Genomic DNA, 25,832 nt, shown 5'->3' with positions numbered 1-25,832 from the left:
CTTAAGCCTGGTACTCACCACATGGATCTTCAGGTCAATGGACAAACGAATGTGGTAAGGAACATCATACTCTCGCATGTCAACTACATTGTCCAACTGGTCAGCTATCTTCTTAGAGGCCCCCTCTTCATCAGTAGTTACACTACCGCCCATCAATGCACTCCACAAAAAAGGAAAAATAATTATTAATTTCTCCATTCCAGTTGCAGATTTACAGAGATGAAGACAGAAAAGTCAAAACTCAGTGAATACAAAAATCAAAATTAATTGAGTCCTTAAGATGATCCTTAAGAATATGAAATTCTAAGACTTAACAATCTTGAATAAGAGTTCACAAATACTTGAAGATTTGTGCCAATAAAGAGTCAGGTCTGAGTTCCTGAAGAGCAGTCTGTTCCCCCAAATACACCCTATATCAACTACTATTTACCATGTATTGTTCTGTTTTTTCATAAAACTGGAAAACTGCTGACACTAGGATTTCACACTCACTGTTTTTATATACTTTTATATGCTAAACAGAAGATTTAGGAAGTGACCAATGATTAGAACATACTAAAAATCCAACTTCAAAATATGTGAGTTATAGGAGGCTTCAGTATTTCAGACTTGACTGCCTTCTGTCTAAAGTGAGATGTTTTTTCTTCTTCTAGTAGTAGTAGTACTTCCACTTCTTAAATCAACATGACCTTCTCCTTCTGTTTTTCCTTTACTATTCTTTCTCCTGCACCTTCTATTTTCAGTTTTTATACATCAGGTTTTTCATAATTAATATTTTCTTAACATCTAAAACTAATAAAAATAATAAAATGTACTTGGGACTGAATGAAATCAATCCATAAACACTTCCTTTAGTAAGACCATAAGCTAAACTCTACTCCCTAAGTCAAGATTAAAAACAAAAACAAAAACAAAAAAAATTATTGGTCCACTGAGCATATGAAATATATTAGCACTTGGTCTGGTTTCTTAAAGATATTTCAACCAAATGAAGTCTGGCATCATGCTGAAAGTGCTGCCCCATAAGACCATATACCTACTTCATTAGGATCAGGAAAATGGAATGGATATCATCTAGAACATTGCAATTGTTCTGTTTGCAACTTACCTAGACAACATAGCTGTATAGGTATCACTGGTGTTATCTCGCTCTCTATTTTTCTTCACAGCTGGGGAAATCTCCTTCCTCACTTTTACAAGATCATCCACAGTGTTGAAAGAAAGTTTAATGTAATTTCGCTTCAAGCCCACCAAGTGATTTGACTATGAAATGAAAATAAATCTTGTTAATGAATGCAAGAAAAGAGATTATACTAATGAATGAAGGAGACCAAGAGTGACTATAATACAACAAAGTCAAATGGAAACTAGCTCAAAGAACATGGAGTTCTTGAGTACCTTGACTGAGAAAATACTTTAAATTAAGTCAAACCAAGGTCCTTTGATGATTCTCCAGTTCCAACCCTCATTGTTTCCCAGGCCACAAAACAGCAAACTAACTCATTTCCTAAATTTCTTCCAGTCTCAAACATGAAACACTTACCAAGTCCAGATCTTCTTTGGGAACAGTCTCCAATTTAGCAATTTTCCCCTGAAACTTCTTAGAGAGAAAAGATGACACTTCTCGCTCACAACCCTACAATGAGATCAGAACTTGAGCTCTTCCCATTAGAATGTAATGCATCTCCTGACTTTCCACTCTATAAACTTTCTTTTTTTCCAGATTCCAAGGCCCACTACAAAGTAATACACAAATCACATAAATCAGGATTCAACAAAATACATATATTTACCTTCCTTGTTGCTATGTAGAAATATGGCTTATAAGTCAGTGCAACCTGGAAAAGAACAAGAGTCATCACAACTCATCCCAGCATGTATTTTAAAAAGGAAAGAAATGAGGCCAAGTGTTTCAGCATTCCTTAGCAGCAGCAAGGAATGTACTATTCCTAATGCTATAATAAAGCACAGAGGATAACACAAGGCCCCCAAACAGAAGTTAACATAAGGAATAGAATAAGTTTTTATTAAGCATATATTGAGTACCAGGCATTTTATTAAGCACTTTGCAAATATCTCATTTAATGGTGGAGAAGTTCAAGAACAAACAACTAGGAAACTTTCTTTTGTCAAACTAATCATTTGAAAGTCAATTATCTTCACATGAGATAGTCACTCTTCAGCCTGCTACTGGACTGGTTACCACTTTTATTCTTATCCTCTTGAGTTCTTAAGTAATCCAAAGGTACATTTAAACATTTCCTTATGAATTTTGAAAATTGCAAGAACTTTCTCATTAAAAAGTTAGCTCTGAGCCCTTAGTCCAGGTTATTAAATATTATTTATTACACTAGAGAAAGCATTTCCTATAAACAAGTCTCACTATATATCAAAGTTTCTAATCTCCTAGGCTTAAAAAATATCAGTTGTTTGCTACAAAATTTTTTAAACAATATAATTAATAGTGAAAGGGGTAAATACTAATTTATAATGTTTTAGTTGTAAGAAACATCACAGTTACAATCACATATCCTACCCATCACTGTTATTTACTCTTTACTTCTCTGCACACAGTCCTACTATTAAGAAGTCAAAATTGTAGTCAAGTCTCTTAAAAATCTTCTTTATTTGCAATATAAAGATTAAACTCAACCCTTTCACAGAATTAGTTTTTTTTCCCTTTGTCTTCTCACTCTTTTGCTTCAACCTTGTCAGGGAGAATTACTTCACAGATGGTTATTAGATCTCAATCTATATGCAAACAGCAATTAAATTCTCCACCAACTCACACCTCCTCAAGATCAAGTATTGCCCACTGACTTTCTCAAGAAATTACAATATAACCTCTGTATGTGGCCACTGGAGATGATGTTACCTAATTCAACAAACCAATTAACAAATACAAATAACAAAACCAATTAAAATCACATAACTACTTAAATTTTTCAAATGACTTTCAACATAAGGTTTGTCAGTGCTTTTCTAGGCTCCTATTGAACATAAAGAGCAAAGCAGAACAGAAAGGATGTTCAGAAGCCATTTATTCCAATCCACTTATTTACAGATGAGGAAACTGAGTCCGAGGGAGGATCTTACACCAAGATCTTGCATCAGAGTCTGGATACAAAAAGAATGCCAGGTGAAGATAAGGAGATTTGGGGTTATGTTTTCTCACTCTGCTACAGGCAGAAGTGCATTGATTCCTATAACTCCTACATCACAGAATTTCAGAGGAAGGCACTTCAAAGACCAATTTCTAACTGAAAAGGTATCTTTGCCAAGTGATCATCCACCCTCTGCTTCAATAGCTCTAGCTAGTAATGGAGAATCTGCTAACTTTTTTACTCAGGGGAAATTCTTATAAAATTGGGGGTAACTAGATTCCTCTTGTTCAGGCAAAACTATGCCAAAACACTGAGAGGTACTTAGATTACTCATGAGAGAGACTCCCTTACCTTGAATCGGCTGCCATCATCTTGGATGAAGTAGTAATCCACTGCACTGATCAAACGCTTATCTTCATCTAAAATCTCAGTCTAAAAACAGAAAACAGCAGGCTACATTGGTCACAAAGTCTTCTTGACAAATCTAAGGCCTTTCTATAGAACATTACTAGCTTTTTTTTTTTTTTTTAATATAAATCAAAAGTGCTTTTCACTTTTAAAGAGGGCCTCCTAGTATCTGTATATATAGCCTCATTAGGTTTACAATAACTTTATGGAACAGTGAGGTGGCTTTGTGAGTAAAGCTCTGGGCCTGGAGTTAGGAAGACCTGATTAAAATCTGGCCTCAGACACTCACCAACTATGTCACTTAACAAATCACATAATTTTTCACTGGAGAAGGAAATGACAAACCACTCCAATATCTTAACCCCATAGGCAGTATAGTTCACAAGGTCACAAAGAGTTGGGTACAACTGAATATAAAAGCTTTTTAAAAATTATTTCATTTTATTTTCACAAAATAAACATTATCATTATTATTACTACTGTTTCATCAGAAAACCTGAGTGCCAGAGAAATCAGACTCATGGTTAGATAACTAATAAGCACTGGAGACAGGACCAGAAACATAAGAGCTATTTCCCCTTCATTTGCCAGGATGATGGCTGATCACTCTCTTCCAATCCAGGATTAACACCTTTCCATTTCCTAATACACATCACGTTACCTCCCCCAACACATAAAGTAGATGTTCCTGAGCTAGAAGTGATGTAATGAGAAGAGAAAACCAAGGTGCTTACCGGGTGCATGTTGATTAGCCAGCCAGTCTTCTCTTCTGGCTCCTGTAGTCTTTCAAAACCAAATCTTGCATCCATCTTGTCCGTCCACTGACTCCGCTCCAATCGCTTGAGAGCAGAGAGTGAAGAGGAGGAAGAGCCATCATCCCTATGTAGAAGAATGGAAAATCTATCCTCTGTGTTTGAAGATAACATCAACACACTAGACCCAAACATGGCAAAAATCCTGTTATATGTGATTTAATTTTCTTATTTGTAGAATATATAATATAGAGCATTTAACTTTGATGTGAAACCCCTGATTCCTCTTCCTACTCCTCCATGACTAATCAATCATTAGTTGCTATTAATTTTTCCTTTGTCAAATCCTTTGGACTAATGTCAAGCCACTATTGCCATCCTGAATCAAGTGTTTATTGCCTCATGCCTGGATTATTTAAGTAGCCTCTTAACATGGAAGAACCATGCCTTAAAAAAATGATGGCAACAGGTGGGATGACTTGGATTAGGGAAGAGACTGATGACAGGTTACTAAAAGACTACTGTAAAAATCTGTGAAAAAGATCATAAGAGCCTCAAATTAATAACTATTATTAAGTATAAGAGAAAGACTTCTGGATCTCCAGGAATTGATAATGTAGTATGATAACCAAGACACATAAACAAATTAACAACAATGCAAGGCAAAATGAAATCAGTGCAATAAAAAGTTTCAGATAAAATGCTATGAAATATCTGAGAGAGAGAACAAAAAGTCTAAGAGTTGGTGAGAACCTGAGAACCATCCCAGTGCAACCTAAACAACCTAAACTACAAAATCCCTAATGATGGTCATCTAGCCTACCTTGAATTAAACAGCAATTATGTGCAGGTACTAGTCTAGAATACAAAAACAAAAGAAAAATACTCTCTTCCCTCATGAAACTTACCTTGTAACATGCCAAAAATATATGTATACTCAGGAATATACAAAACACATATATAGCAGAGATACAAGATAACCTTGGAGGGGAAGGCATAAGCAAGTAGGGAATAACTTAAGCAAGTCAAATCTTAAAGGGATATGAGAAATTCCAAGAGGCAAAGGTGAAGAGGTTAAAAATCTACCTCTTCCTAGGTATGGGAAATTGGTAATGCAAAGGCATAGAGATAGGAGATGGTGTGTCATGTGTAAAGAAGGCTAAGAGAAATAAGATAAATAAGACAAGAAAGATAGAGGGACTCATGATGTAATTGAGTTTTAAATGCCAAACAATTTTATATTTGATCCTATAGGCAACAGGGAGCCACTGGAGTGTACTGAGTAAACAGTTGAAAAGGAAAACCAGAAAACCACTTTGGAAGTTGCATAAAAGATAGATTAGAATGGGGAGATTTAAGTAAGGTGATCAATTTAGAAGCTATTCAATATTAAGGTAAAAAATGATAATAGCCTACTCTGGGCTAATCTATGCTATGAGTAGAGAGAAGAGGACCTCATTTAAGAGATTTTATGGAGATAGCCACTGATTAGTTATATAAAGATGAATGAAAATAAGGAGTCAAGGATGATCTGGAAGGAATGAAATGATGGAGAAATAGTGCTGTTTTCATCAAAAAAACAAACAAACAAACAAAAAAACCAAGAGGGTTGGCTTGGAGAGAGGAGTGGAAGACAATGGGTTCTGTCTTTGACAGTTTGAGTTTCTACATCAATGGCTATCTAGCTTTGCTTCTCCCACCCTAAATTTGATTATTTAAACTAATTTATTTATTATTTAAATAAATTGATTATTGATTAGTTAAATAAATTATTTAAATAAAACATCACTTTTAGATTAGGAGGGATATGAGTGGAAAGAATTCAGGAAAAGCCCCTGGAATTGGCTGAGTAGGGTAATCACATGTCAAATATTCAATTGAAAAAAATGAATTTAGAATCAGTATATAAAAACAACAAGTATTCTCCAATTGATAAATGGTCAAAGAATATGAACAGACAATTCTCAGATGAAGAAATTGAAACTTTTTTAGCCATATGAAAAGATGCTCCAAATCATTATTAATCAGAGAAATGCAAATTAAGACAACTCTGACATACCACTATACATCTGTCAGATTGGGTAGAATGACAGGGAAAGATAATGCACAATGTTGGAGGGGATATGGAAAACAGGGACACTGACACATTGTTGGTGGAATTGAGAATACATCCAGCCATTCTGGAGAGCAGTTTGGAACTATGCTCAAAAAGTTATCAAACTGTGCATACCCTTTGACCCAGCAGTGTTACTACTGGGCTTATATCCCAAAGAGATTTTAAAGGGAAAGGAACCTGTATGTGCAAGAATGTTTGTGGCAGCCCTCTTTGTGGTGGCCAGAAACTGGAAACTAAGTGTATGCCCATCAATTGGAGATTGGCTGAATAAATTGTGGTATATGAATGTTATGGAATATTATTGTTCTGTAAGAAATGACCAACAGGATGATTTCAGAAAGGCCAGGAGAGACTTACATGAACTGACGCTGAGTGAAATGAGTAGGACCAAGAGATCGTTGCATACTTCGACAATACTATATGATGATCAATTCTGATGGATGTGGCCATTTTCAACAATGAGATGAACCAAACAGTTCCAATAGAGCAGTAATGAACTGAACCAGCTATATCCAGCGAAAGAACTCTGGGGGATGACTATGAACCACTACATAGAATCCCCAATCCCTCTATTTTGGAACGCCTGCATTTTGGATTTCCTTCACAGGCTAATTGTACACTATTTCAAAGTCCGATTCTTTTTGTACAGCAAAACAACTGTTTGAACATGTATATATATATATTGTATTTATACTTTAACACATTGAACATGTATTGGTTAAGCTGCCATGGGGGGGAGGGGAAAAATTAGAACAAAAGGTTTGGCAATTGTCAATGCTGTAAAATTACCCATGCATATATCTGGTAAATAAAAACCATTAAAAACAAACAAACAAACAAACAAATAAAGAGAGACTCAAGACAAGGAAAATACTATAATGATTTAAGTGAAGGAGGATAGGGGAACCCAAGTGGTAGATGTTTGGGTGGAGAGAAAGAGTAAGTAATAGTCAAAAGTTCAAGATTTGGCAATTGGTTGAACCTATGGGATGAGGAAGAGTAAGGATAAAGCCAGGATGCCAAGATCATAAATCTGAAATACTGGAAGAATGATAGTATCTCTGACAGAATAGATAAGTTTGAAAGAGGAAAGAGTCTAGGAGGGGAAAAAATGAGTTTTATTTGAGATGAGCTGATAATAAATTGCGTTTGCATTTAGAGTTTGAAATATCTGAAAGTCAACTGGCGATCTAATCCAGGGCTTCTTAAACTCTTTCACTTATGACCATCCAAGGCGGCTTAAACTTTTTCAATTATGACCCCTTTCCATTTGAGAAAAAAGGCTTCTTTTAGGAAGGATTTTAATTGGGCCTGGAAAAAAGGGAGCCCAGGAGGCAGAGAGGAAAAGGGAGAGCATTCTATGAGTGCAAAATCTTATGCTTTAGGAAAATACTCTGACAGTTAATTGAAGCTAAATAGCTCTAATCAAAGCAGCAGATAGAGTGCTGGGCCTGGAGTCAAAAGAATTGAGTTCAAATCTAGATACCCTTTTTACTTTTGTAATCCTGAAACAGTTAACTTCTATTTGCCTCAATTTTCTCACCTGCTAAATAGGATAGTAATATAGGTGATATTTGTAATGTGCTTAGTACACTGCCTGTCACTTAATAGGCACTCTATAAATATTAGCATTATTATTCTTACTACCATTAAGATGAAACAAAATGGGGGGAGATCAGTGGCAGACAGATCAACTTGCAGACTAGCTCAACAAGTTCTGGCTTGAAATGATGAGAGCCTCCATCAGGGTAGCAACAGTATTAAAGGAGAGAAGAGAGATGTTAAACAGGTAAAACTGACTAGGCCTTTGGCAAAATATTGGACTAAAGTCAGGGGAGGTGGAGTTGTAAGGGTGATATGAGGGAATATGTTGAGAATGACACTAAGTGGTTTGCATAGGTGCCTAAGAAATGATAGTAATTTTAAAAGTAATAAGGAAACTAGGAAGAGGAAAGGGTTTAAGAGTTCAGTTTTAGATGTACTGAGTTCAAGAAATTTCCAAAAGGCAGCTGAAGATGATCAGCAAAAAGGTTAGGGTGAGATAAGATTTGAGAATCATCAGTATAAAAGATGATAATTGAATCCATAGGAACTGAAATTACCAAATGCAAAAATATAGAGCAAGGGAAGAGAACCTTTTTTTCTGTCAAGGATCACTTGGCTATTTGTAACATCAATTTTTTTAAATAGCTTTTTATTTGCAATATATATGCATGAGTAATTTTTCAGCATTGACCCTTGCAAAACCTTCTGTTCCAACTTTTCCCCTCCTTCCCCCCACCCCTCCCCTAGATGGCAGGTAGACCCATACATGTTAAATATGTTAAAGACAATATATGTAACATCACTTTTGAGCCACACGAAATTATCAGCTTATAGAACTCAAGCACAGTGGAAGGTTACTGTACTTAGCCTTCAGCTCATCACTGCCTAGGGATGCCTTACCAAATTATTTCATGGGCCTTACATGGCTCACTGGCCAAACATTTTCTCGGCCCTGGCATAGAGGGAGCAGAGGGCCCAGGTCAGAGCCTTAGGGGGGTTGGAATGAGCAGATAGGTAGGGGGATCTAAAGAGAATAGTTTCACAAAGACTTCAAGAGCAAAAACTGTGAACAAGAAGCATTTAATTGACATCATCAAAGCTACTGGGAGGGCAAAGAACAAGGATTCAGAAGTCTTAGACTTGGCAATTAAAAGATTTTGGTTAAGATTGCCTTAGGTCTTGGGAAGGGGAAGGGAGTGAAGGTGAAAAAACGATCAGAACTCAAAATCTTTCAAAAGTGAATTATGAAAAATATCTTTACATGTAGTTGGAAAAAACAAAATACAATAAGATAAATGCAATAATAAATATAAATATAAATAAATAAATAAATAATAATAATAAGATAAAATTTAAAAAGTGGGGAAAAAAAACAAAACTATTTTGGTTGAATGATGAGATCAGAAGCCAGAATAGACAGTTAAGAAGAGAGCAAAAGGAAAGGAAGTGAGATATCTATCACAGGTAACCTTCTCAAAGATGAAAAGATTTGGAAGATAAAAAGATCCATCTAAGATGGGTGGGATGGAGTTAATTAGAGGAGTGCAAAAAGAACATAAATTTTTAGAGGACCAAGGCTCCAGGTTTCCTGATTTTTCCCAAAGTTAATTTGGAATTGATTATTCAAATGTCAAAAGGAGCAGGGCGGCGGAAAGGCATTCAGGGCTCACGGGTGACTCCAAAAGGACGGAGAGGCTGAAAGAGGGTTTGGAAGGGACCGGCCGGCTCGAGGACCACAAGGAGCTCTGGGCTGAAGAGCTCAGGAGACGCCAGGAAATGTCTGGCGAGCAGGAGAAGACAGTGGCAAGGTCAGCACTGGACAGAGAGCACGGAGCGCTCACCAGGGGATGAAGCAGAGCCCAGCAGCATCCCAGCAGCGAAGGAAGCAGGGAAAGAAGCAGAGGCAGAGAGGAGGAAGGGCAGGAAGAGACAACGGGCAGCAGGTGAGGGGGAGGGGCAGCCGCCGCGCCCGAGGGTGCACGGGGTCCGCGGGGCCGGAGGAGTCCGGGGTCAGAGGATCAGGGCGGGGGGGACCTGAGGCGCTCCCCGGTTCGGGGTCCCGGCGACCACGGAGGTCTGCACCCGGAGACGAGGGGAGCCGCCCAAAGAAGCGCTAGGACCCGGGCTCCGGGGAGAGACTCGGGGAAGGGAGGGTCCGGGGCCTGGAGAGGCGGGCGGGGCTCTGGGGTCCCGGAAGCCCCGGAGGGGGAGGGAGAGGCTCCGGGACTTAGAGGCTTCGGGGCTGGCGGGATAGCAGCTCTCACCGACTGTTCTCGACCTCCTCCCCGAGCTCGGCGCGCCTCCACCCGCGCTCCCGGGACACCATCTCGGTTCAGCCTCCACACTCTCACGCTGCCGTTCTCTGGGCGTTCTTAGTTCCCGGGAGAAATTTCGCGCGTTCCGCCCAATTCTCGCGAGAACGTGGCCCGTCTCCCTATCCCTCTGAAAAGTGTCCAATCAGGAAGCAGGACTCGCCACGCCCCACGGTGCTCCAATGGCTGTGTCGCCCGCCCGGGAGAGGAGGGAAAGGCTTAGGGAACCAGGGAAAACTCCGGGCTTCGTGCGCCCAACTGTCCGAAGTCCCCCCGGGCGTCGCACCGCGCTGCGCCCCAGGGCTAGAAATGTCAGGCCGTCCCCTCCCTTTGCCCTAGAGCCGAGGTCTGGTCTGGGCCCGCATTGAGCTGGCTTTCTGCCGATGGCTCCGGAGGTGTCCACGCTGCGGGCCGGGGCCGGGGCCGGGTCGCTCCCCCAGCGGGCGCTGAAGCAGTACTTGCTGCTGTTGCGCCTCTACCCGGTGCTCACCAAGGCGGCCACCAGGTCCAGCTGGGCACAAGCGGGAGAAAAGGGTCGAAGAGAAAGGGATTGGGGAGAGCCGGGAAGGGAGGATCTGGAAAGAGCTACGCTGGGGAGGAAGATCAGAGGAGAGGGATCTGGGAGAGATTCTTGGGGAAAGGAATCAGAGGAGGAGGATTTGGGAAGCGCCATGGAGAGGAACTAAAGGGATCAGGTGAAATAGATCTGGGAAGAGCGATTTAGGGAGGAAAATCAAAGGAAAGAGATCTGGAATGAGCCATGGGGGAGGGAGGGAGGGATTTGGGAAGAATCATTGGGGGAAAGGATCTAGGAAACGCAATCTGGGGAAAGGGTTCCAAATCAGAGGAAAAGGATTTTGAAAAAAGGGATCATAGGAGGGGAGGAAAATCCAGAATGATCTACGGGAAAGGATCAGGAGTGATCTAGGAAAAATTCAAGAAAGAACGATCTGGGGAAATATTAGGAAAAACTGATCTGGAAAAAAGATTAGGAGTGAGTAATCTTGAGAAAAAAATCAGGGGAAATCTAGGAGAGATCAGAGAAAAGCAATTTAGGGAAAAGGATCAGAAGAGAGTGACCAAGGTGAAACGATCAGGAGTGAATGATCTTGGGGAAAGATCAAAGGAGAGAAGAGTAAAGAGAGAAAAGGATTAGGGAAAACTAAGGGGAAGGATAAGGTATGAAAGATTTTGGGAGGAGGATCAAAAATCTGGAAGAGGGATCAGAAAGGGAAGGGCAGCATGTGGGGGGAAGGGCAGAAAATGGGTTAGGAAAGGATAAACTAGGAAAGAGGTGGGATCTAGGGAGAGAGGAATCAAAATTCTGGTGACAGTGAGGCAAGGTTAATCAGGAGAAAGAAATGGGGAAAAAGAAATGAGGCGAGAGAATAAGGGGAGAAAGATTGGGGAAGGAGAACAGAGGGGTCAATGCTGAAAGAAACGCATGGGAAAGGAAATCAGTGCAAAGAGACCACAGGATCATGGGAGAGGGACCTGGAGATTAGGGATGTTGGAGGAGGGGACTGAGAAACTGGGGATGGAGAGGAACAGGAAAGGACGATGGAGGAATGAGAACAGAGGAGTGGGATAAGAGAGGTGCGTGGGAACGTGGAAAAGGACTGAGAGTGAGAGATTGGATTGGAGGTGTGGGTGGAGACAGAGGGAACGGAGGGAAAGTTAATGAGCGAGGAAGGGGGACTGGAACTGCAGAGCGAGGATGGGGGAGGGGATTGGGCTAGTGGGGGTTGGGGGGGAGAATTACTGAGCGGGCATGGGGAAGAGGAACTGGCAACTGAAGGAGGGGGAGTCCGAGGCTGGAGAAGCGAGGAAGGGAGGGGGGAGTCAGGGAGAGGACAGAGCTCTTGGTGTTCGATGACGATATCTGAAGAGGAAAATTGTGCTGGGGGAGTGGAATAGGGGAGAGGGGAGAAGGGAGGGGATTGGGAGAGCTGGAATGGGGGAGATCTGGGGAGGGGAATAGGGCAGTAGGGATGGAGGGGGGGATCAGAAGAGAGAGAGATGGGAGGTTGGGCTGAAGGAGTTGAGGGGGGGAGCGGACATGGGGGAGGGGACTGTGAGAGGGGGAAAGGAGGGAGGAACCATGGGAACGGGAGGGGGGAACCGGGATGTACCGGGGAAGGAGAGAGTGATCGGAGGAGCTGAGTCGGAAGAGTGGAATGGGAGAGAACGATGGGGGCGTGGTTTGATCTGGGGAGAGCGGAGGGTGCTGCTGCGGAGGTAGAGGACGCTGCGGCGTTGGGATCTCGGGAATTGTGATGGAAAAGGGGATAGAGTAGGCGTGCTGGGGAGAAGGGATGGGGCAGGGAGCCTGGGAGAGGGGAGAGGGCGAGGAGGGCGGAAATAGGTCGGGTGGTACAGAAAGTGGAGGAGGCGATGGAGGAGACTGGAGTAGAAGCATCCGAGTTTTGGGGAAAGAGGGGCGGACTAGAGGAGAGTGCCCGAGAGAAGAGAGGCAGAGGGGGAGACTGGGAAAGAGGGGATGGAAGAGGAGACAGAAGTATAGGAGAGGAAGGAGGGGTCTGAGAGAAAGAGATCGGAAGAGTGAGGACGGGGGGAGGGAACGGGGTAATGGGTTCCAAAGAATTGGATTGGAGGGGAGAGTCAGGAGAGAGAGATCCGGAGGATGGGGATGGAGGAAGGGACCATGGGAGCGGAGATGGAGGAGGAGACTGGGGGAACAGGAATGGAGGCGGGGGTTGGGGGAACGGGGGTGGAAGAGTGGACAGAGGAAATGGGATCAGGGGAGGAAGGGTGGAAGAGGGAATCGGAGTGGGACCTAGGAAAAGCGGGATTGGAGAGGCGAAAGGATCGGAGAAATCCGAGAAGGGATCAGGAATGTAGGATCTGGGGGTTGGAGATGGGGAAACGGGTGCCGTGGTGAGGAAGCGTAGCAAACCGGGGGGAAAGGGACAGGGACGCGGAGCCAGGATCTGAGACCAGAGCAGGAAGGTGCTGATCAACGGTTTGCTGGGGACTGCGAGGGGGGCTAGGCACCAGGGGGGTAGGGGTGGGGCCAAGGTTGGGGGAGGGGGGGGGAAGGGGAAAGGGAATGGGTAGGGGGGCGGGAGAGTGCTGCCGTAAGAGTTTGAGAAACTTTTTTCTATAAGATCGCAATTAACCTGGGCCTCGCGCTTCTGTTTCTCTGGTTACCTCCCAGTGACCAGGAAACCCCTTCTGTCGTAGGCGGAGCGTCAGAGCGAGGCTCCGCCCTGGTTCCCCGCCCCACAGCTGACCTCCCTGGAACCCCGCCTCTCCCCTCCGGGACTCCCAGGGAAGCAGCTGGAGGGGCCTGACCTGTAAACGGTGGCACACAGGGGGCTTCTGGGTTTGTTTGGGGGTTGCCCTAAATGGGCATCGCCCCCTAGACTTGTAGCTGCAGTTACCTTTGACTAAGGGCAGATTGAGGTGCTGGGAGAGGGGTCTGAAAGCTTTCTCCCCCTTCCTCCCCCTCCCCCCCCCCCGCTTTGATTTTGAAGGTAGGGAAGCTGAAATACTGGGGCCGGGTGGAGCACAGCTGCGTGTCCCTACTGGTTTCGTCTTGCCTCTCAAACCCCCTGCCCTCTTCATTCCGTGGCTCCCACAGCTGTTCAGCACGAGGCTAGGGCCGTTCTGTTCGCTGGGATTTCAGGGAGGAGGTGCATTTCTTCTTATCCATAAACTAGAGAGGCAGCATTTTTGCAAAGCATGTCTATGATCACTGCCTTCTCTCTGCAGCCACGAGGCAAGGCTCTGATTTCCAATCATCTTCAGTGCAGGAGCCAATCCATCTCTTGTCACTTCTGTCTCCAGGATATATCTTGCATTCGCCACCTTCTTCCACTGACACCACATTGTCCGAGCCCTCATCAGCTTCCTTCTGGACTGTTGCAATAGCCTCCCTCCCTTTTCTCCCTGGCTCCAGCCTTTCTCCTATTCAGTCCGTCCAATATACAGCTGCCCAAATTATATTTTTACAGTACACATCTGACTTGTGAGGCAGCCTAGCATATTGGATAGGCTAATAGTGTGGCCACAGAGTGAGGAAAATGGTATATACTACCTGTATGATCCTGGGCAATTTAACCTCTCAGTGGTCCAGTCAGCTCTCCAAAAGCAAGCTGGAAAACTGGTGCTTACTAGAAGGATTTTTCTGAGATTCCCTACATCAGGTCTGTTCATAAAGGTGGGGTGGGGGAGAGAAGAGAGGGAAAGGAGGAAAGAAGGAAGAAAGATAAATCTCCTTCTACTCAAGAAGCTTCCATGGCTCTCTATACCTCTGGAATAAAATAAAAGTTCATCAGTGTGGGGCTTAAAATCCTTCGCTCTAACCTACTTTTCCAGGCTTATTTCCCACTGCTACTCTTCACTGATTCTAACTTCCCCCTAAAACTTCCATCTTACTTACATTCTCTGTTATAGGACGTTCCATTTCTTGTTTATATGTATGGACACATTGCCCCCATGCCTTCTATTTCTCCTCACTTTTGTCTTTTCAAGGCTTATTTAGATCTAATGCTTTTCCTTGCTCAAGACTTTCAGGTATCCCCTCAGATGATAGCATGCCTTCCTGCCCCCTTCCCTCATTGCACAGGATTTGCTTTGTATATATTTTGTATTAATCTGTGAACACATTGTTTCACCTTCCTTTCCCTCCAGGGCACGGAAATGGTCTAACCCTAGTGTTATGGAACACAATGCTTTGCACATGGTAGACCTTTAATAAATGCATATTGGATTGTTCCAGTTGCCAGACAAGCATTCTGTTCTACCTTTTTGCTGATATTTTGGGGGGAAGGAGGAGAGTGGGAACAGAAAAGAGGGAAACTCCACTTGGTTTATTCCATCTTTTTCTCTTAAGAGTTTCTGCAAATTGCATTCTGGCTTGTATTTGGATTTGCCCTATCTCTCAGACCTGTAGGTATGAGGAAAGGAAACTTCATTTCTAGGGTATTTAAATTTGAAACTTATCCTCATCTCTCTTCCTGATCCTTGGAGGACTTTTCCCATAAGTGACCTCCTGTATTTAATGAAATCCATTCAGAAGAAGAATGGGGTGGAGAGGTGGAGCTAAGGAGAGAAAGTTAAAAACTTTGGTCTCAACTTGTGCTAGAGAGAAGATGCAGAAATTCTTAGGAGCTTTCCAATTTTGAAATATCTAATCTATTGAATTGCCCTTTTACTTGTTCAGACCTTGGTCTGGACCAGTATGGGTGTCATATTTTAGAAAGGACATTGATAAGCTGGAGCATACCAGTATGGATCGCCATGATAGGAAAGAGACTCAAAATTATAAGGGAGGTCTTTGCTTGAAGATCTCTAATGGCAAGCAACCCCTGCCACTTTGGGATATAGTTGGAAAAATGGTTGGAAAGATTTTTTTTCTCATCTCAAGTTTATGTTTGCCACCTTCCTCTTCTCTTCCATTTTCACCCATTGGTCTTTGTTCTCCATTGGAGTCAAGCAGAACAAATCTCATTCATCTTTTTATGATATAGCCCCTTTGGTACTTAAACATATATCATGTCCCTTCTCCTCCCCCATCCATCAAGACAAACATCTTTCTAACTACATGTCCTCTGCCTACAGTGGGATTCTGTCAGCATTTGGGAACTTCCTGTCCCAGATCATTGAGAGAGTCCGGAAAAAGGGAAGATGGTTTCAAAATCTGGACCCCAGAGGGCCTCTCAGATATGCTTTTTTTGGGTGAGTAAGGGTCACCAAAGTCTGATATTAAGATACTTAAGAAGGAGGCAGCTAAGAAGAACTGAGTTCAATTCCAGTCTCATACACTTAACACATACTAGCTGTGTGACCTTGGACAAGTCACTTAACCCTAAATGCCTTACAAAAAATAAAAGAAAAAGAAAGAAAAGACCCTTACATATCAGCATACATTGGGTTAACAGAAGGAGTATTATGGAATCAGCTCCAGGTTAGACAATTAACCATTAATGCTTGTTTTAAGTTCCAACCTTCCAGAAAAGAGGCACAAAAGAAAACTGGAAAATGCCAGAGCTATATAGCATTTATTCCTACTTCTGTCGTCACATAGAGGCTATTGTTATCATTGTTTTGTTTCAGAGCTCATTTATTTGTTTTGACAAGAAGAATGAAATCTGCAATTGTATGCCAACCTCAAAGCACCATAATCATAAGTTTATAGATTTAGAGCAGAAAAGGACCTGAGAGGTCATTTTATCAACTCTTTCATTTTACAGATTTTCATTTCCCATGACAGAGATTAAATGACTTGCCCAGGATCACATAGCTAGCAAGTGAGGCAAGTGAGATTTGAATTCAGATCTTCCTGATTCTAAGCTACCAACCTTCAGATTGGCAAATCACCTGAAAGGGGACTGAGAGAGAAAGGACTTTGACCAGGGCTACACAACCAGTATGCTTTAGAGGCAGGACTTCAGACTTCATAGTTATCAAAATTCTTAAATTTGGAAAGAAACAAAACATGTCATTAATACAGAGAGATGCCCAGGAAATATAACTTAAGAGGCTGTATAGATAGATGGGATAAAGTTATTGAACTCAGAGCAGGAAACTCCAAATTTAAAATTTGCTTCAGAGCCTTAATTGCTATGTACTCGTGGTCTAGACAGTTCATCTTCTCAATATCAGTTCTCTCATCTGTAAAATGGGAATAGTTACATTGTCATTCCCCACTCCATGGGAAGTTGTGAGGAAAGTACTCTGCAAACTTTAAGACTCCTTAGATATAAGTTATAATTTGGTAGAACAGCTATTTCTATGGAAAGGAACAGGAACACCTGCTCTGCTCATCTGAAATCCCACAGGATTTGTGTAAAGACAGCAGCAAGAATAGCTGTTAGTAAGAACCAGACTTAGAGTCAGAAGACTTGGCTTCAAGCCTTGCCTAAGATGCCTACAGGTTGTTTGACCTTGGGCTGATCCTTTGACCTCTCATTGTCTGTCTGGGCAATTCTCTAAGATCTTAAGTAGAAGAAGGGAACTTCTTTTCCAAGAACTCCCTGAAACCCCAAGTCTAGACCAAATAGTAGTAACAGTAGTAATAATAGCAGCAGCAAAAGTAGTAGCAGTAGTAATGATAGTGGTCGTAGTGGTGGTGGCAGTACTACTAATAGTAGTGGTGGTAGTAGTAGTTGTGCTGGTAGTGGTAAAGGTAGTAGTATTAATAGTAGTGGTGGTGGTAGTAGTAGTTGTGCTGGTAATGGTAAAGGTAGTAGTATTAATAGTAGTGGTGGTGGTAGTAGTAGTTGTAGTACTGGTACTGGTAATGGTAATAGTAGTGATGATAGTGGTTATAGTAGTAATAGTATTGTTGGTGATAGTAGTAGTAGTACTAAGTAGTAGTAGTGGGGATGGTAGTTGTACTAGTAATAGCAGTAGTAGTAATAGTGGTGATGGTGGTGGTAATAGTAATACTACTGATGGTGGTAGTGATTGTGGTAGTGGTAGTTGTAGTAGAAGGAGTAGTGGTGGTGCTAGTATTAGTACATAGTAGTAGTGGGAGAGTGGTAATAGTTGTAGTAATAGTAGTAGTAATGGTGGTAATAATAGTCTGGTAGTATTAGTAATGGTACCACTAATGGCAATAGTAGTGGTAGAAATAATAATACTATAGTGGTGGTAGTACTACTAGTATGGTGATGATGGTGATAATAGTAGTAGTATTAGTAGTAGTAGTGTTGGTGCTAGTAGTAGTACTTGTAGTGGTGATGGTGGTAATAGTGGTAGTAGCAGCAATGGTGGTAGTGATAGTAGGTCTCATGGTAGTGGTGATAGTAGTTATATAGTAGTGGTAATAGTGTTAGTACTGGTAGTAGTTAGTGGTGATAGTGCTGGTGTAGTAGTAGTACTAGCAGTAGTCATCAGTGATAATGGTGATGAGAGTAGTGGTGATGGTGGTAGTAGTAGTAGTAATAGTGGTAGTCATGGTAGTTGTGGTAGAAGTAAAAGTAGTGGTGATGGTAGTAGTGGCAATGGTAGTTGTCGTAGTAGTGGTAGTGGTTGTAGTAATAATAGTGCCATACTACCAGTAGTAGTGGTAGTAATGGTGGTGGTAGTGTTAGTAGTAGTCAGTGATAGTAGTGTGGTAGTAGTAGTGATGGTAATAGTACTATTACTGGTGCTAATGATGGTGGTAGTATTAATAGTGGTTATAGTTAGTAGTAATGTTGGTTGTAGTGGTTATAGTAATAGTAGTAGTGATAATAGTGGCAGTAATAGTTTTAGTGGTAATGGAAGTGGTAGTAGTTTTAGTAGTAGTGGTGGTAGTAGTAGTGATGGTAATAGTGGTAGTAGTATTAGTAGTGGTAGTGGTGGTGATAGTAGTGATTGGTGGTGGTGGTTGTGGTAGTAGTAATAGTAGTGATGGTGGTAAAAGTAATAGTAGTAGTGGTAGTGCTGTTGGTAGGAATACTACTAGTAGTGGAGGTGATGGTGGTGGTAGTGATGCTGTTGATTGTGGTGATGATAGTGGTTGTAGCAATAGTAGTTGTGGTGATTGTAGTACTCCTAGTGGTGGTAGTGGTAATTGTGATAGTAATGGTAGCAGTTGTGGTAGTAATAAATGTAGTGGTAAAAGTGGTGGTGGTAGTAATAGTAGTAGTAATTGTAGGTGTGGTAGTAATGGTGGTGGTGGTGATGGTAGTGGTAGTAGTAATGGTAGTAGTGGTGATGGCAGTAGTAATAATAGTACTGATAGTAGTAGTGGTGCTGATAGCAATAGTAGTGATGGTAGAAGGAGGAGGAGGAGGAAAGGGAGTGGAAATGGAAGTGACAGTAGAAGTAATACCTAGGAAATACAAGTCAGAGAGTTGGATCAGAATTATGAGGGCATAGAACTAAATCAAAGGCAGAGAACTGGCGGAGGGAAGACATGTCAGAGGGAATTTCTTAGCTGGGCTGCCTTTCCAGGAGCTGGTGGCTCCAGGCAGGAGAAACACTGGGATCTGAAGGAGCAGCTCCCAGAAGCTCTGAGAGAAGTAAGATCGTTGGTGTCTGAAGCTGAAGTCTCTCCCCATCCTTTTGTGGAGGTCCTAAGAATTCATGTAGTTATGATTTTTAAAAATTTCCCTCAAGAAAAACAATATACGTTCTTGCAAATCATTCCCTGTTTTCAGGTGTCCCTCTTTAGGGGCATGCAGGCAAGATGACCTGCATCACGATTCCATTTTTTAATTTTTCAGAGGAGGAAACTGAGGCACTTTGAGGCTAAGTGCCTTGTCCAGGGTTACACAGAGAATTAGTAAGAGTCGAGAGTCAAACACTGACTATTGAACCATCAGTCAGTCTCATTGAGCCATGAATAATAACTAATATTTGTAGTTTTTAAGATTTACAAAACATATTTATATGCATATAGTTGTATGGGATCCTAGACCTGGAGCTAAAAGGAGTGTCAGAGGTCATCTAGTCCACCTCTCCCTCATTTACAGGTGAGGAAACTGAGTCAAAGGGAGGTTAAATGGCTTGGAAGTAACAGGAAGGAAGTGACAGTCAGGATTTGAGTCTCTCCACGATTCTGTGAGGTAGGTACTTCAGGCATATTCTTCTCATTTCACAGATGAGAAACCAGAAATTGAGAAAGTTGAAGCAGTTTACTCATATTCATGTATCTAGCAAGTGTCAGAAGCAAAATTTAAACTAAAATTTTCCAACAAGCCAAGCATTACAGGCACTTGAGGCAACTTTCAGGTGCCTTCAGCATTTAAGGCCCAAACAAGTCTCCAAAGAGGTGGCTTCTCTTCTAGTTGCTCAATGGTTCTAATCTCTTTACACTCTTAAAAATATTGGACCCCCACGGAGATTTGTTTATAGTTATTCATATTTAATGTATTAGAAATCAAAATAGTTTTGACCTCCTGGACCCACAGAAAGAGGTCTCAGGGACCTCTTCAGTGTTAACCTTATTGTGTTTATTCCAAGCCCCTTTGACAGACCTGGTGAAGACTATAGACCCCTTCTCTGAATAATGTTAAGTTCACAATATAAAATACAAAGGATAAAAAAGAAAACTAATTACATTTAAAGAGTTATCTAACTATTAATTTTTAAGGTTCACCAACCCCAAGTTAAGAACCCCTGCCCAGAGTAGCTGGTTAGTAGAGAATTGGGTGTCCAACTATAGGAGATGGAAGAATAGCACATGGTTGCTGGCCAAAGTGGCTAATGGCTAGTGAGTCTCTCACTGTCTTATTGGCAGGAAGGATGCTGACTGGCAGGACTGGTGCAGACTGAGTCCGGTCAGTACCATGGACAGAAGTCACAATTAACCATGTTGTGGGGGTGTGGGCCAGCTTCTTCTTCTCAGGGCCTGTCAGTCACTTCTTCTACCTGTATCTGGACCACTGGATCCCGGCTGCTGTCTCCTTTTCAGGAGTCAAGAGGCTCCTAGTGGACCGGCTTGTTTTTGGCCCGGCCTTCCTGTTCTTCTTCTTCTTCTGCATGAACTTTCTTGAGGTTGGTCTCTGCCATATGACTCATTTTCATTTACCAGTTTCCAGAAGACAGTGTTAATTCAGTTCAGCCTAATATGCATATGAAGTATAAATTATAGGCAAGACCCTTTGCTCAGGGCAGTGGTTCAGAGATGCAGAAATGAAAACAGTCTCATGTCGCTCCCTTACTCACTAAACTGCAATGGCTCCCTGTTACCTCAAGGATCAGATATAAAGTCTCTGTTCATCATTTAAAGCTCTTCACAACCCTGTCCTAACCTGCTTTTACTGTACTCCCTTCCTCAAGCTCCATTATCCAAGCATACTGGCCTAATTGCTCTTATACAAGATGCTTCCTCTCTGGCCCTATACCTTTGTCCCTCCCCAAGTGGAATGCACTCCCTCTTTACTTGTGCCTCTTGGAATTCTTGGCTCTGAGCAACTCTCTAAGAAGGTTCAAGGATCAAAATAAATGGCTCACTAGTAAAAACTTAAAAAAGAAAAGAAAATGCCTTTCACAGTAGGCCTTTCCTCATAAAGGAGTTGCTGGGGCAGCTAGATGGAGCAGTGGATAGAGTGCTGGCCCTGAAGTCAGGAGGATTTAAGTTCAAATCCAGCTTCAGAAACTTAACATTTCCTAGCTGTGTGATCCTGGACACTTAACCCCAATTGCCTCAGCAAAAACAAACAAATAAATAAATAAATGAAAACGGGAAAAAATAAATAACTAAATAAATAAAGGAGTTGGTTATATCACTGACATCATAAGTCCAAGCCATATTCCTATATGGGGATATTTCATCTCCCCCAAGAGCAGGGGTTCTTTTTACATTTTTCTTTGTCTCCTCAGCTCTTAGTATAGAGTCTGAAACACAGGAGATGCATAGTAAATGCTTGCTTATTGATTGATTCCTGCCCTTTGGGAGCTTACATTCATCTGAGATGTGGGGGAGACATGCAATGCTAATGGATGAGAACAATATAAAGTAGAATGCCACAGGATCTGTAAGAATAGTCAACTGGGTAATGTTCTATGGAGGAGAAAGGAATGCTAACAAAAGATTTAGCAAGAAAATAAAAACTTACATATGTGGATTCTAATCTAAACACAAAATCTAATTCCATATTCACTCTCTATATCTCCTATCCTGCATATCTACTACCCTGCAATATACCCAGTCTAAGGTGCATTTCTGGATATATACACTGTCCCCTGGAGAATAAATTTAGGTATCATGTCCACTATGCCTGGAATGTACATCCTCCTGGCTTAGTTTTGGGGTCACCTTCCATAGGAAGCCTTTCCTGATTCTCCTAATTAAGCACAGATTTTGGACCTAAACAGCCTTCAAGGATCATCAAGACCAATTGCCTTATTTTGCAGAGGAAAGAACTGAGTTGTTGGTGCTCCTCAAATTATCTGGGTTCTTTTATCTGTGACATAAGAAAGTAAGCTCTTCGAGGGCAGTCTTGTTTTTTTCTTCGCATTTCCAGCACTCAGCACAGTGCCAGCACACATAGCTACCACCTCACAAATGCTTGTTGAATGTTGACTGCTTAAGATGTGTGACCTTTGACCTTAACACTAGCAGTACTAGCTTCAGGAGGCCTCTTCTGTCCAGTATAGTTTTGCTGAGAAACGGTGCTCCAGTTCTTATTCCCAAGCAAACCCTTCTTGGTGCTTGAATTCTCATAGTAGAGGATCAGGGAGAATGAAAGAACTTGGGTGAGGTGTGTATATCTTGAGCATTTCATCACTGATCACAGTTAAGTGAGCAAACCAAGAAGGGTCTGTTTCCAAATCCAGGATGGCAAAAAATGTGGAAGGCTTGAGATCGCAGAGGGCCAGTGTGGTGATAAGTAGTATCTGATGGCCATAGGTGTGTCGTTTCAACATCAGCACTTTTCCTCATTTTCTAGGGAAAAGACATGGCAGCCTTCTTTGCAAAGGTGAAAACAGGTTACTGGCCTGCTCTACAAATGAACTGGAAAGTATGGACTCCAATTCAGTTTATTAACATTAACTATATTCCTCTGCAGGTAAGAAATTATTCCGGAGTTGTATGGCCATAGTTCAATTTCACTTTCTCACTTGAGGTATCCCCTCTACCCCACCTACACTTCGAAGTCTTTTCTCTCGGGTAGACCTCCCAAGCTCCTTTAACCAACGCTCATGTGATGTGGCTCTTAATGTTCTTGATCATTTACATCACAGGCCACTTCATCTGGATACTATGCTGCTTGACAGCATTCTCTCTAAAATGTTCCCTGAACTGAATACACAACTAGAGATATGATCTGTACAGTCTCCCAAGTAATGAACATTTTATTTTGTCTTAAGACAGCTCAGAATAACATTAGTCTTTTTGATTGCCACTGTTCACTAAAATTGAGTTTGCTGTCCAATAACATTGCCCCATCCTATACTTATGAAGTTGATCATCTGGTACCAGAGATAGATCTTTACAACCTTTTAAAATTTCTGTTTGTTAGATCGGGTTTATCATTTTAACCTCTTGAGATCTTTTTTAGATCCTAGCTATATACTCCAGCATGTCAACTTCACTTCGTCTGCAATGGATAAACTGAGATCTAAGTTGATGGCCCAAAGATAGTTTTAGAAACCCAGGGCCAAAAACAAACCTCTAAGGCACTTCTCTAGAGAATTCCTCCCAATTCGTTATTATCACCGTTTGAATCCAGTCATTCATCTGGTTCCAAGTCCTTCCAACTAATTTTTTAGAGAGTCTATATAACTTCATCTAGTTTGCAGAGATAGCATGTTATACTTTGACAAATGCTTTGCTGAAATCTATATTTATGTTCTTCTGATTCTCAGAGCATTCCTCTGATTTATAATAAGAAGAGTAAGAGAAATAAACTTAGTCTGGTATGACCACTTGTTCCTGAGGAAACCACGTGGGTTTTCATAGTTAGTTTCACTTTCTGTATCTTCATTAACCATCTCTTTAATAATACATTCTAGAGTTTTAACCAAGAATTGAAATCAAACCCACCAGTCTATAGTTTACAAATTCTATGAGTCTCCTCTCTCTCCAACTTATTTTTTTTTAAATCAGGATATTTGTTCAAATACAGTGAGCCAAATTGGCTAGGGTATAATGATCACATTCTGTCTTGGTATAAAAGTAAGAGGGATTATGGTATGCTAATCAGAATGGGTCACAGTGTAGTAGGCTCTTTGGGTCATGGAGTTGTGGTCAGCATGGACTTTGGGTCATAATATAGAGGGGTGATGTGAATGAGCTGCAGCATGGGGGTCAGATCAAGTTGGTCTAGGTTGGGCTGTAGTCAGTGTGGATTCTAGTTTGGTTTTCAATAATGGATTATGACAAAGAGATAAGTATAGTCCATAACAATAATAATGAGGAGAAGGAGGGATAGCATTTATAGATAACTTTAAGGATTTGCTTCGAGTATTATTTCATTTGATAGAACAATCCTGGGAGGTAAGTGCTGTTATTATCTCCATTTTATAGAAGAAAGAGAGGCAAGCAAAATATAAATGACTTATGCAGAGAGAACAAATAAGAATCTGAGGCAAGATTTGAAGCAGGTCTTTCAGCTTCCAGGTCCAACACTCTGTGCACTGTGGCACCCTCCTGGCCACCTCATTCACTCAGTCGACTTGATCTATAGATCATTGGCTAGCATGGGCCGTTATCCACGTGATGTACTAGCTGTGCAACAATTGCTAGGAAGGTGGTAGCCAATGGTCAGTATAGCACACAGCCATCACGATGACCTGTAGCTTTGGGGCCAGCATTGGCTGTGACATAGGCAGGTCATGGCAAGGTTTGGGGCACTGGCTATAGCATGGAGGTCCGATTGGGTTCTAGTGTGGCGGTCAGTGTAAGCTACTGTCTGGTGATCAGAATGTGCTGGGTGCTATAGTGGTTGGCACAAAAGCGTGGACATTTAAAGCATTAAGCCGCTTCTCGATACAGCCACGTTTGTCCTGACTGAGGGGCTAGCCACCGGCAGAGGTGAGGAAGAGCAAATCGCCTCATGTAAATACATTCTCCTCTCCCCTCCACCTCCCTCATCTTGACTCTGCCTGCTCTTCCTTTGCCAGTTCCGGGTGCTGTTTGCCAACATAGTGGCTCTCTTCTGGTATACCTACTTGGCCTCTCTTGGGAAGTGAAGATGGCCTGGAAAACACAGCATGTTTCTGACAGAACCTTGGCCTGGAGGGCCTGGGGACAGGCTGTGGCTCATCCTGACAGGATTTACTGTCGAATTGCCTTCCAAGGGCTTCATTGAAGTATTAATGACTATATATGATTCCACGTGATCCAGAAATATGGGTGTAACAATCAAAATCTGTTGACATGGAACCTTGTGCTCAAGATAGTCAGTGGGTCTTTTTAAATGGGTGCTGTTTTTTAAATGGAAATTTTAGCATTCTAAGAATCATCAGTGTTCAGGAGTAAATTTGGGATAAATCTAAATGAAAATAAACTCTAATATCATTTCATTAATGGCGTTTTTATTTCTCAAACCAATCATTTTGGCCACTGGCAGTATGGCAGTGGCCTCAGTGGACTAGGTCCAAAAGGAAGTCCCTTGATTCACCCATTCATTCATCACGAATTTATTAAGGGCCTATTACAGACCAGGCTTCATGTTGAGCTCTAGGAAGACCAAGACAAAAAAGGAAGCAGCCTTTTCTTTCAAGGAACTTAGATTTTGTTGGAAAAAACATCACATTGGCAAATTGATGCAGAAAGTAAAAAAATTATTTTTAGGATGATCAAAAAAGGCCTCCTATAGGAGGTGATGCTTGGACTAAATTTTGGAGGAAGCTGAGGATTCAAAGGGCATCTAGATGATTCAGTGGATAGGGTGCTGGACATGGAGTCAGTTAGACTCGTCTGAGTGTTAATCTGGCCTCAGACACTTGCCAGCTGTGTGACCCTGGGCAAGTTACTCAACCCTGTTACCTCAGTTTCCTTGTCTATAAAATACACTGAAGAAGGACAAACTTCTCTAGCATCTCTGCCAAGAAAACTCCAAATGAGGTCACAGAGAGTCAGATGTGACTGAAATGACTCAACAATACCAATCTTGCTGCTGTCTATGCACGGATTCTAAGAGTCAGAGACAAAGAAGGAAAGAGTTGCAGGTATTGAAGACAACCT

General features: G+C 41.9%; 2 protein-coding genes across 5 annotated transcripts in view; one reads left to right on the top strand and one right to left on the bottom strand.

Moving 5' to 3' along the window:
* POLE (DNA polymerase epsilon, catalytic subunit) overlaps positions 1-10,367 on the bottom strand; it is a 65,344-nt gene extending 54,977 nt beyond the window's left edge. For 2 of the 4 annotated variants that reach the window (XR_012487975.1, XR_012487972.1), the window contains exons 1-7: positions 10,190-10,367; positions 4,247-4,391; positions 3,456-3,536; positions 1,794-1,838; positions 1,544-1,636; positions 1,109-1,263; positions 19-160 (exon numbers count right to left, since the gene is read on the bottom strand). Coding sequence is in view for 2 of the 4 variants with exons in the window: in XM_074300234.1 (XP_074156335.1) it covers positions 19-160; positions 1,109-1,263; positions 1,544-1,636; positions 1,794-1,838; positions 3,456-3,536; positions 4,247-4,391; positions 10,190-10,251 (723 nt within the window). In the remaining 2 variants the exon portion in view is untranslated. The remainder of the gene's footprint in view (positions 1-18; positions 161-1,108; positions 1,264-1,543; positions 1,637-1,793; positions 1,839-3,455; positions 3,537-4,246; positions 4,392-10,189) is intronic. The other 2 variants (XM_074300234.1, XM_074300243.1) reach the window with 1 other exon arrangement.
* A 170-nt stretch (positions 10,368-10,537) lies between these two features.
* Positions 10,538-25,168, top strand: PXMP2 (peroxisomal membrane protein 2). The gene is made up of 5 exons (XM_074300356.1): positions 10,538-10,742; positions 15,824-15,940; positions 20,530-20,692; positions 22,591-22,710; positions 24,767-25,168. The coding sequence occupies exons 1-5, from the start codon at positions 10,621-10,623 to the stop codon at positions 24,833-24,835; spliced, it is 591 nt and encodes a 196-aa protein (XP_074156457.1). The 5' UTR covers positions 10,538-10,620; the 3' UTR covers positions 24,836-25,168.
* Positions 25,169-25,832: the final 664 nt, after the last annotated feature.

The sequence above is a fragment of the Sminthopsis crassicaudata genome, chromosome 1 (assembly GCF_048593235.1).
Source record: "Sminthopsis crassicaudata isolate SCR6 chromosome 1, ASM4859323v1, whole genome shotgun sequence".
Taxonomy (NCBI): domain Eukaryota; kingdom Metazoa; phylum Chordata; class Mammalia; order Dasyuromorphia; family Dasyuridae; genus Sminthopsis; species Sminthopsis crassicaudata.
Note: the sequence above shows the minus strand (reverse complement) of the source record. Positions and strands in the feature narration are given on the sequence as shown.

Excerpts from the sequence above, each read along its gene's own strand:
- PXMP2 (XM_074300356.1), top strand. The coding sequence starts at position 10,621 with ATGGCTCCGGAGGTGTCCACGCTGCGGGCCGGGGCCGGGGCCGGGTCG. Across the intron at positions 10,743-15,823 it reads CTCACCAAGGCGGCCACCAG|TGGGATTCTGTCAGCATTTG; the intron begins GTCCAGCTGGGC and ends CTCTGCCTACAG. Across the intron at positions 20,693-22,590 it reads TCTGCATGAACTTTCTTGAG|GGAAAAGACATGGCAGCCTT; the intron begins GTTGGTCTCTGC and ends CTCATTTTCTAG.